The sequence below is a fragment of the Schistocerca gregaria genome, chromosome 6, assembly GCF_023897955.1.
Source record: "Schistocerca gregaria isolate iqSchGreg1 chromosome 6, iqSchGreg1.2, whole genome shotgun sequence".
NCBI lineage: Eukaryota > Metazoa > Arthropoda > Insecta > Orthoptera > Acrididae > Schistocerca > Schistocerca gregaria.
The window spans coordinates 77,412,697-77,424,928 of NC_064925.1; the positions used below are offsets into that span (position 1 = coordinate 77,412,697).

The window sequence follows — 12,232 nt, forward strand, 5'->3', positions numbered from 1 at the left end:
GGACAGTAACAGATCCAAACATGTAACTCTTTTGCATGGGTTGTGAATAAATAGTTGGCCCTAGTTAAGTTCCAATCCTCGTATTTTCTTTAAAAGTGTCTCAGAGAATTAGTATAATATTCCGCTATAAGAGCGATACGAACCGTAGAAAAGTTTTAAAATTTTAAATCTTGCTTTAGTTTGGTCTACTAAGAATAAAACAAGCATTTAGAACAAGGTCGCGAAAACGTTGGAGTTGACTGTATGAAACTCTGGAAAAGGTTTAAGAAATGAGCGTGAACGATCGTCAGACCACAATAAGCGAAGTCGCTGATGATGTTGGCAACTGGGTCATGCCTTGAAGGCAAAGAAAGTGTGACAGGAAAATATGTTGAAAAACTGTTGAATTTCGAACAATAACAGTAAGGAATGAAAGTTGCGCATGAGTCGCTAAACGTCGTCGAGTCTGAAAAAACTTGACAAGTGCGGTGGTCTAAGTCATGTTGATTATGTTCTTTGATTTTAGTGCCGTAGTGCACAATGAGTTGTTGCCGCAAGATCTCGTGATCAATAAGCAGTACTGTTGTAAGTAGGCTGTTTAGGTTTTTATATTGGTAATGCCACATAGCGCTCAGTATGAAAATCACTGGCTGTGCTGTGTGCAGTCTGTGGCTGGTTTGCATTGTTGGAGTATATGCTATTGTAGTGTTGGGCAGTTGGCTGATAACAGCGTGTAGTGTTGCTCAGTTGGAGGTGAGCCGCCAGCAGTGGTAGATGTTGGGAGAGAGATGGCGGAGTTTTGAGAGCGGATGATCTGGACGTGTGTCAAGGAGAGACAGTAAATTTGCAAGACTGGATGTCATGAACTTTATATAATTACTTTTGAAAACTGTTAAGGTAAATACATTGTTTGTTCTCTATCAAAATCTCTCATTTGCTAACTATGCCTATCAGTAGTTAGTGCCTTCAGTAGTTAGATCTTTTATTTATCTGGCAGTATTGGCGCTCGTTGTATTGCAGTAGTTTGAGTAATGAAGATTTTTGTGAGGTAAGTGATTCATGAAAGGTATAAGTTATTGTTAGTCAGGGCCATTCTTTTGTAGGGATTATTAAAAGTCAGATTGCGTTGCGCTAAAAAATATTGTGTGTCAGTTTAAGCATAGTCATTTATAATTTATCTAAGGGGACATTTGACTGTTTACAAGTTCAACATGGCTTGCGTGAAGCAACCCGAAAGATAATGAGACACACCCGACATTGTGGAAAAACAGTCCATGGTTTAAGGACAACGATGTTGCACCTGATCACTCCTCATTGATTATTAGCGAAGTTTTGGCCAAAACCAATATGGTCACGATGTCCCATCCTACATATTCGCAAAATACGGTCTATGCAACGTTTTTCAGTTCGTAAAAATAAGGACAACCTTTCAGGAACGTCTTTTCACATGCGTGGCTAGGATTGAAAACACGTCGTTGAGAGAGCAAAAAAACTGTCTCAAAGCTAGAGCTCCAGAAGCCTTTCTGGTATTGGAAAAAGTGCTGGCATACGCGTATGGGGACTATTTCGATAGGGTTATATTGATGTGGACGAAAAATGAAACTGTTTCCAGATAGCGAAAATTCCCGTTATATTCTGAACGCAACGCATGCAGTGGTATATGATGAACAATATGAGTCACCTGTGAATAAAACTTCATTAACTTTGGAACGGTCCATGGAGGCTGAACTACAACACAGTTTCATTTATTTGAAAACATGGTATTAACTTGTTGAATTACACAGCAAAAATTTTGTACTTCGGAAAGTACAGTAGTAGGAAGTCAATGAGGTTTCTGGATGAAACAGTGTGTTTTGCAAACATTGAAAAAAAAATTCCTGCATTGGCTACAGGCAGAGGTGGGAGTGCCAGCCTAGCAGATGACATTGTGAAGGCCTCCCCGTTGTTGAGGCTGGCCGTGCCAGCACTAAAGTGCGAGTCATTTATGACGGCAGCCGAGTTTAGGTTCGTTCTGCGCATCTGACGTCACAAAACACAGTCAGCCAATGAACAGAGAACGACGTTGCCAGAGCTCGACTGCAGTGCAGAGCACGGACGAGTGTCTTCAGTTTTACAAACGTTCAGTCATAAATAAAATACCTGAAGGAAAGCAATGTCTTGATAGCAGAATTTCTTTTATAGAAAGTTTGGAAAAAGCAGTCTTTATACCAATTGCTTCAAATTCTATTAATTAGTTAAACCAAACAAGAAATAAGCCTCCTAATTCAGGTGACACCAAGGAATGGTGTTTGTATCATTCTCACTAACCGCTTTTTCGCAATAAAAAACAGCTGTGATTGTTTATTTCCTATTGTACTTTGACTAAACGTGAGTAATTCATAGTCACACCAACAGTGTTTGTCGGTATTTTGCGTCTCAGTTTAAAGTCCTCCAGGAAGTACATTGAATGATGAGCTGCGTTAGTGTAATGGTTAAAGTGTTTGGCTTCTAAGCCAGCACGATAGCTCAGCGCGTGTTCGGTCAGAGGGTTGCGTGCCCTCTGTAATAAAAAAAACTGAGTTAATCGATCATCAACGAACGTAAACATATGTCTTACGACGTCCGCCCCGAGCAGGCGCAACGAACAAAAGAAGCGGACACGGTAGCTCAGCAAGTTAGGTCAGAGGGTTAGCAGCCCTCTGTAATAATAATAAAAAAAAAAAACTGAGTTAATCGACCAACGACGAACTTAAACCGGTGTCTTGCGACGTCCGCCCCGAGCAACGAACAAAATGAGATTTTCCTAAAAAAAAAAATTCAAACCTTATTCAATGCTTAATATTTTCTTTATTTAAAAACAATATCGAAGTGTCTTACTTCGTGAATTTTATTCGTTTGAATGTAATTTTTTAAAATTTCTAGTAGCAACTGAAATCAACCATATAGAAAGTATACGCTATGGACTTTTACCTCTGTAAACTCTTCAAAATTTCGTGCAGTGGTTTACTACATTTAATGCTGCACAATAACTGCGTTGAACATCGAAACACAATTAAGTCATTTATGGGGGGAAAGTTTCAGTCAAGAGGACGTGTAAAAATCAAATTTTTGGGCCAAATAGTTTCGGTGAAATCGAATGATAAGTGTGTCAAAGCAGTCGAAACACCATGTGTCTGTACAGGCGAGCAGTGCAGTGATGACAAAATGGCGCACAGCGCGGAATGCGGGGAGTACGTCACTGTAGCAGCGAAAGGCATAATGCGGCCGTGGTGGCTTTACTTCATAAACTGCGCGCTCCCCCCTAAACGTAAGTTTGCTTGGCGCGTGCAACTGGCAACGCAGCAATCTCCCGCGTCTGGGCGGGCATGCGCGAACCGCCAAGATAAAAGAATTGAACTGTAATCCGGACTGGTGGAGCGGCGGCTGAACTCACGTTCTCGGTGGTGGCGGCGTCGACTTGGACTCCTGCCGAGTTGAGGAGCAGGCGCACCACGTTCTCGTTGCCCGAGTAGGCGGCCAGGTGGAGCGGTGTCATGCCTGACTCGTTCCCCAACTCGCCCACCAGGCTACTGCCCGCTGGCGGGTCCGACTTCACTGTCGCCGGCACGTGGATCAGCAGCTCGCGCACCGTCTCTGCCAAAAGGAAACAGCCGCTGCAGCAGTGACACAGTGAGCGTGAAAGAGTGCAGTTTCTTCACCCTACTGGACCCGGATATGGGCTTTCCCATAGAGCAATAGTGTAGAGGCCTTTGACGAGAGAATGGTGATAGGATCTGTTTTGCTTTTATACAGGGTGAAAAAGTATTTAAACCGACAAACTCTAGGAGGTTGTAGGGGACATCAAAACCAATATTTTCACCCAATGTCATTTTTTCCTATGAGGAGTATTTAAACTGACAGAGTGTGGTGTGCGTACTGTAAGACCTTCGGTACACACACAGTCAAATTATTTGACTTGTCGCTCTAACGAAGTAGGCGAGTGTCAGGAATATGTCTTGTGGTCTTGTGGCGTGTTTATCTTCTGCCGTTAGGTCAGACAATAGAAATGCCACTTGCACGCTTAGAGTAGTAGATTGACGGTGACTAACTTTAAACAGAGCTTGATTAATTTTCACACACATTTATTAAAATAATAAAAATCATAGACATTACATAACTTGATTCTGGATGCTGTTTAAAATTGGCAATCTGAAGTTCCTTTGGTCTTGGTACGTTAATCTTATTCTCACATATCTCTGGTAATTGACAAACTGTCTATTCATTTATCTTCGTGGCTATGTACAGGAATATGATAAACTTTTTAGGCGCAGACTGAAACTTGACTACAGACTAATGCAGACTGACTAATTAGAGGTCTGTACACTCGTTATAATACCTCGTGCGTTCATGTATCACTGCGCGAGTGTGATCCATGAGGAGAAAAGGTTCTACGTTAGCAGCAATCTCATTGGCTGCGTTACATATTAATATGTGGATCGACGGAAGCAGAATTTGGTTCGTCTCTAAGGCAGGGCCACCTTGTAGTGCGGAAACGGAAGAGCTCTGCGCCTGCGCTGTTGTGTTTAGCGGGGCGCGCTCTAGTGGGAAAGTTGTGTCCGCGCTGACTACGCCGAACTATATACACAACACAGAGCAAGATTTCTCTGTCGACAAAGTAATTAATCCAACAAACGCTTCCCCATTTTTATGACAAAGAGACAACACATGAACACAACCCAATTTCTATTACAGTAGATTTTCGAAAATGCCTCCATTGACACGTAATCAAAGGTTACACCCTCGGATCATGTTCTGTCTGACACGGGCAACAACCCCAGGAGTGTCCTGTATTGTTCCTGCCGCTGCTACTACGCGGGCAACCAGATCCTCTTCTGATGCAACAGGAGTTGCGCAAAAAAGGTTGCGCATCTCTCCCAACACAAAAAAGTCCAGAGGGCACATATCTGAGGATCTACATCTACATGACTACTCTGCAATTCACATTTAAGTGCTTGGCAGAGGGTTCATCGAACCACAATCATACTATCTCTCTACTATTCCACTCCCGAACAGCGAGCGGGAAAAACGAACACCTAAACCTTTCTGTTCGAGCTCTGATTTCTCTTATTTTATTTTGATGATCATTCCTACCTATGTAGGTTGGGCTCAACAAAATATTTTCGCATTCGGAAGAGAAAGTTGGTGACTGAAATTTCGTAAGAAGGTCTCGCCGCGACGAGAAACGTCTATGCTGTAATGACTTCCATCCCAACTCGTGTATCATATCTGCCACACTCTCTCCCCTATAACGTGATAATACAAAACGAGCTGCCCTTTTTTGCACCCTTTCGATGTCCTCCGTCAATCCCACCTGGTAAGGATCCCACACCGCGCAGCAATATTCTAACAGAGGACGAACGAGTGTAGTGTAAGCTGTCTCTTTAGTGGACTTGTTGTATCTTCTAAGTGTCCTGCCAATGAAACGCAACCTTTGGCTCGCCTTCCCGACGATATTATCTGTGTGGTCCTTCCAACTGAAGTTGTTCGTAATTTTAACACCCAGGTACTTAGTTGCATTGACAGCCTTGGGAACTGAACTATTTATCGAGTAATCGAATTCCAACGGATTTCTTTTGGAACTCATGTGGATCACCTCACACTTTTCGTTATTTAGCATCAACTGCCACCTGACACACCATACAGCAATCTTTTCTAAATCGCTTTGCAACTGATACTGGTCTTCGGATGACCTTACTAGACGGTAAATTACAGTATCATCTGTGAACAATCTAAGAGAACTGCTCAGATTGTCACCCAGGTCATTTATATAGATCAGGAACAGCAGAGGTCCCAGGACGCTTCCCTGGGGAACACCTGATATCACTTCAGTTTTACTCGATGATTTGCCGTGTATTACTACGAACTGCGACCTTCCTGACAGGAAATCACGAATCCAGTCGCACAACTGAGAAGATACCCCATAGCTCCGCCGCTTGATTAGAAGTCGCTTGTGAGGAACGGTGTCAAAAGCTTTCCGGAAACCTAGAAATACGGAATCAACTTGAGATCCCCTGTCGATAGCGACCATTACTTCGTGCGAATAAAGAGCTAGCTGCGTTGCACAAGAGCGATGTTTTCTGAAGCCATGCTGATTACGTGTCAATAGATCGTTCCCTTCGAGGTGATTCATAATGTTTGAATACAGTATATGCTCCAAAACCCTACTGCAAACCGACGTCAATGATATAGGTCTGTAGTTAAATGGATTACTCCTACTACCCTTCTTGAACACTGGTGCGACCTGCGCAGTCTTCCAATCTGTAGGTACAGATCTATCGGTGAGCGAGCGGTTGTATATGAGTGCTAAGTAGGGAGCTTATAGTATCAGCGTAATCTGAAAGGAACCTAATCGGTATACAATCTGGACCTGAAGACTTGCCCGTATCAAGCGATTTGAGTTGATTCGCAACCCCTAAGGTATCTACTTCTAAGAAACTCATGCTAGCAGATGTTCGTGTTTCAAATTCTGGAATATTCCATTCGTCTTCCCTGGTGAAGGAATTTCGGAAAACTGCGTTCAATAACTCCGCTTTAGCGGCACAGTCGTCGATAACAGTACCATCGGCACTGCGCAGCGAAGGTATTGACTGCGTCTTGCCGCTTGTGTACTTTACATACGACCATAATTTCTTCGGATTTTCTACCAAATTTCGAGACAATGTTTCGTTGTGGAACCTATTAAAGGCATCTCGCATCGAAGTACGTGCCAAATTTCGCGCATCTGTAAATTTTAGCCCATCTTCGGGATTTCGCGTTCTTCTGAACTTCGCATGCTTTTTCCGTTGCCTCTGCAACAGCGTTCGGACCTTTTTTGTGTACCACGGGGGATCCGTTCCATCTCTTACCAATTTATGAGGTATGAATATCTCAATTGCTGTTGCTACTATATCTTGGAATTTGAGCCACATCTCGTCTACATTCGCATAGTCAGTTCGGAAGGAATGGAAATTGTCTTTTAGGAAGGCTTCTTGTGACACTTTATCCGCTTTTTTAAATAAAATTATTTTGCGTTTGTTTCTGATGGATTTGGAAGAAATGGTATTGAGCCTAGCTACAACGACCTTGTGATCGAGCAGGCCATGGTACAGGACCACCTCTGCCGATCCACTTTTCTGGGAACCGTCGGTCCAGGAATCGACGCACACGACGACTGAAATGTGCCGGCGCCCCGTCATGTTGGAACCACATGCGTTGTCTTGTAGGGAGCGGGACGTCTTCCAGCAATTGTGGCAATGCTCTGGCAGAAAATTGTAATAGTGCCTGCCATTTAATGGCCTAGGTAGCAGATACGGCCCAATTAAACAGTCCCCAACAACATCGACCCACACATTAACCAAGAACCGCAGTTGATGAGCGCTAGTAAGTGTGGCATGTGGGTTATCCTCACTGCAAACATGCGAGCTGTGCACGTTGAAGACTCCATCACGCCCGAACGTTGCTTCATCGGTAAACAACACATAGGATGGAAATGTAAGATGCATTTCACACTGTTCCAGGTACCACTGCGAAAACTGTGCTCTGGGTGGATAACCAACTGGTTCCAGGTTGTGGACGCGCTGTAAGTGAAGTGGACGTAACAATTGCTCTCGCAGGACTGTTCTTACACTCGCCTGTTTCGTCCCCATGTTACGTGCAATTGCAGGAGTGCTGATCGAAGGATCCCGCTCCACATGCTGCAAGACAGCTTCCTCAAACTGCAGCGTTCTTACCGTGCGACGGCGTCCCTGTTCAGGTAATCTGCTAAATGACCCGGTCTCATTACCGAGCGAGGTGGCCCAGTGGTTAGCACACTGGACTCGCATTCGGGAGGACGACGGTTCAATCCCGTCTCTGGCCATCCTGATTTAGGTTTTCCGTGAGTTCCCTAAATCGTTTCAGGCCAATGCCGGGATAGTTCTTTGAAAGGGAACGGCCGATTTCCTTCCCAATCCTTCCCTAACCCGAGCTTGCGCTCCGTCTCTAATGACCTCGTTGTCGACGGGACGTTAAACATTAACCACCACCACCACCACCACCACCACCGGTCTCATTCAGACGTTGGTACACAGCAGCAAAGGTCGTATGATGAGAGATAAGGGAATTAGGATATTGTTGTTGGTAAACCCGCTGTGCAGCTCGTCCGGTGTGGTGCGCTACGTAGTACGCACCAACCATATCAGTGTACTCACTCCAGGTGTATCGCTCCATTAGTAAACAGAGACAATGCACTACTACACTGGTGGACAGCAGTTGCCTACAACTGAAGAGCGTAATACGCCCTCTAACAACTGAAGATCGTAATATCGCCTCTAACCATTGAACAGCGTAATATGGCCTCCACCGTTTTAAATAATCCTCATAGGAAAAAATGACATTAGGGAAAAATATTTGTTTTGATGTCCACTACAACCTCCCAGAGTTTGTCGGCTTAAATACTTTTCACCCTGTATAAATTTTTGGAATTAAGGTTGTGTTGACATACTGATCTGTAGTATAGCCCTAAATCAAGGTTAGGATGAAACATGCATCTGAATTGGCGAAGGAGGTGAACATGATTTCATCACAATATGAATCATTGTTCTTATGGGAGAATACTTTATGCATATTGGAATTTGCTGAGTTGTTTATGTCCACCATTTAGATGATGTCGAAGCTCAAGGCAGACGGCTGCTATTTGTAGTCTCATGCCTAGGTAGAGTTCTTGTTCATTCCACAAATGCCCTATCGCAATATCTATATCAACAATTGCAAGACTGATGATCAGAACGGTAAGCCTTTCCAACACTTTTTTTTTTGCACAATTGTGTAATGTACAATATGTCGTGCTCGCGTATTCAGGATTTGCAGTAGATCAAACAAATACAGCAATCAACACGGTTTCCACACTTACTGATTGCGTAAAACCCAGTTTTCACCATTTGTTCAAGAGATCCAGAGAGTTGCATGGTCAGGTTGATGTCGTTCTTCTTGACTTTTAGAAACATTTCAATACAGTCCATCGTGGTCGCCCCGTAGACAACACACATGCATTTGCAGTATCTGGATGCTGCAAACTGTGGCAGTATTGGACATTCTCAGTAACAGCAATCGATACAAAAAGGATGAATAAAAATTAATTACGTTACGTTCACAATCCTTTAGTAGGTAGATACCATACAACTACCACTATGTGAAAATTAACGTGGAACAAGAAATGGGGGAAGGGTTCAGATACGTTAAGAGCGCCAGGAACCAGGAAATTTTGAGAAACACAGATCTAGCGGATAACAACTGTAGGAGGCAGCCATGTGCAAAAAATTTGTTCTGAAATGCAGAAAGACTTTCAGGAGATTAGCGACTTGTGAAAATATTGTTAATACAGTTATTGTTCTGGAACATGCTATGTATTTGAGAAAGAAATGAGCATGAAGAGATGCCAGTGGTCTGCAATAATGTTCACACTGCACAGTTCTCATTGTGTCTTTGATTACTACCACATGTCTCAAGGAAGACCAGATGAATATCCGTCACAGTCTAATACTGCTGCTAGGGTCGCAGGTTCGAATCCTGTTTCGGGCATGGATGTGTGTGATGTCCTTAGGTTAGTTAGGTTTAAGTAGTTCTAAGTTCTAGGGGACTGATGACTACATCAGTTAAGTCACATAGTGCTCAGAGCCATTTGAACCATTTTTTTCTAATACTGCCCCATATGTCAAGTCTCTGTGACGTGGTGCGTGTTTCGAGCAAACTTACACCTGGAGGACGGTGTATCTACACACAGTCACTGACCTTTGCAACAAGAAAAGTGATCCAATGGACTGGGCGACATGTTTCTATTTATCCACGGTCCAATTTCTGTGATCCAACTCTCACTGCATTTGTACTTGACGACATTGTTGAGTCCACATGAGAACAGGTAGGGGTCATCTACTGCAGAAGTTTACGTTTAACAATGTGTGTGGAACAGTGTACTTTGAAACACTATAGTTTACTACAGCATTTTACCCTGTCTTCTGATCTGCCACAGGGGCATTGTTCTCCTTATGTAAACAAACTGGCCACTAGGCCTAATGTAAATAAACAGTCTAATTTATGACCCTAATGTAAACAAAACTTGTAACTTGTGCTGTTAGTAACATTTATTTAGAACCAATGTAATGACCAAATGCACTTGGCTTAATGATCCTAATGTAAGCAAACCAATCACTTGTATGTGATATTATATATAAATAAAATGGCTGCCAGACGCATAGTAAAGTGTAAACACTCAACAAAATGATGTGAAAAACGATAATAATGCATGCATGCATGCACCACTGACATATTTGCAGCAGTGGAAAGAACAAATAATCTGTTGAGTTCATAACCACTGTAGCTGCTGCTTGCTTATAAATATTGCTATGGGTCAACACATTCTAGAAAAATAATCACATCATCCACAGTGAGGCAGTACTTTAAATTATAAACACCAGTCTGACTAGGAACGCATGCATGTACTGAATACATGAGTGCAGTGAATTTACTACTTCCTGCAGAGTGAAGTGTGTTATCAGCATCAAGTGAGACACACTTGTCTAAATATAGTGTATCCAGACAATGCATTTTTCAAGAGCTCCAGCAAAAAAAAAATAAATTATTACTTCCTCTGAGACTGAAATGTTCCATTAACGTGTGCCAACAGACTATATGTCCTGCCAGTATTAGCTCTGTAAGCGCCGTAGAATCAATATCATATCCATACTTTCACCAGCGTTGCGTCCTCTGCTCCGATTGGCCGAAAATATGGCAGGAAGTTAACCTACTGGTTGGATTTGACCCTCTCCCCCCTACAGAAGACAGCTGCTCACCTCTGGAGTACATGCATGCATGATTGACAACATATGGAAGTTTGGGTCTGGCCATAAGTCATGTTTGGATAGCCTAATGGTAAGATGACTGCTGGCAAAAAGTGGGCAATCCAGGTTTTAGTCCAGGTCTGGCATAAACTTTCATTGTCGTCATTCCATTGTTGTCCATTAACACAAACGCGAACACGTTTAATGTATTAATAAGATGCACTGCTGTGTCACACTTCAATCTTGTTCAGGCAGAAGCAGCTACGACACGTCATTGTTCCAGATCCTTGATGGAGAGGTGAGGAAATAAACACACTCTGATGACAGGAAGTCTGTTGGAACATAACCATCAACTGTGCACCTATGTACCTGTTCACTGTATAGCCGCATTCCGATGGTTTTTTGTAGGATTAATGGGGCACAATATGCTTGATTGATTAATATCTGACTTATGGAAAGAGGTTCCAGTTCAGACTTGCACAACCAGCACCACTAAATTGCAGCAGACAATTTTGCATGCTTTATGCATTTAATCTGAGATTGGTTGTCTAATTTAACGGCGGCGATTACACTGATAACGTTTTATTAAAGATCGTGCACCGCAGTGGCTGATAGCACAGTGCTCAATGTAGCTTCATTTCTCTTCATTAACATGGTGATGAATTCACTGGTTTCTGAACGCTTTGAATGCATGAGAAGATATAATGCACTGGAGCTGAGATGAGGCAAACAGAGAAAGCGACGGAAAATGGCACCTCGCTGGGACCAGAGACCAGAGAGTCAGATGGACTTCATGGAACTGGGGCAGCTGAGACATCCCAGCCGGTACCACACCATTGTCCAGCTTTACAACCTCATGCAGCCTAGTATCAACCCAGGGGCAGAGAGGCGCAATGAGCTGCAGCTGGGGGCCCCTTCCTCACGTTTTGTGGACCACCTATGTAGATAGCCACTGGCAGCATTAGCTTTTAGGTTGCAGAAAATAATGTGCTATCCTCGTGTGCAGTGATTTCTAATTTCAGAGGCCCTCTGTGTGGGTGACTAGAGCCACTGGTACAGAAATGCAAAACTGATATAGTAGAATGTGACGTCACCAGTACAGAACTGGTATGACGTTTCTTAGTAGGAGGGAAGAGTTTTGTTGTACGATCGTGACACACCATCTTGGCGGAATTCTCTTTGCTGGAGGGAAACCTCGCTATTGGGTCGCTGTGTTAGGCGTTTTCGCTGTTGGTGACTGGCACTGTTTGGTGGAAAAGGAAAGAAGGGCGTAAAAAAAGTGACACTCTAGTTTGAGATGTGGTGGAGATAGCATTGATTCTGGGTGGGAGTGCTGCTGACGTGACATCGGCTTCGGCTGAGACCTGGTGCTGACCACAGGCACTTCTGAGTTTGGATATATCAAGGGAACAGTGTTGCAGTTGTAGCAACATGCCCTCATC

General features: G+C 43.3%; 1 protein-coding gene across 1 annotated transcript in view; it reads right to left on the reverse strand.

The window, feature by feature from the left end:
* The window catches only part of LOC126278231 (serine/threonine-protein phosphatase 6 regulatory ankyrin repeat subunit A), a 944,107-nt gene that overhangs the window by 205,658 nt on the left and 726,217 nt on the right, over positions 1-12,232 (reverse strand). Inside the window, exon 16 of the mRNA XM_049978210.1 lies at positions 3,392-3,591. Coding sequence (XP_049834167.1) covers positions 3,392-3,591 — 200 coding nt within the window. The remainder of the gene's footprint in view (positions 1-3,391; positions 3,592-12,232) is intronic.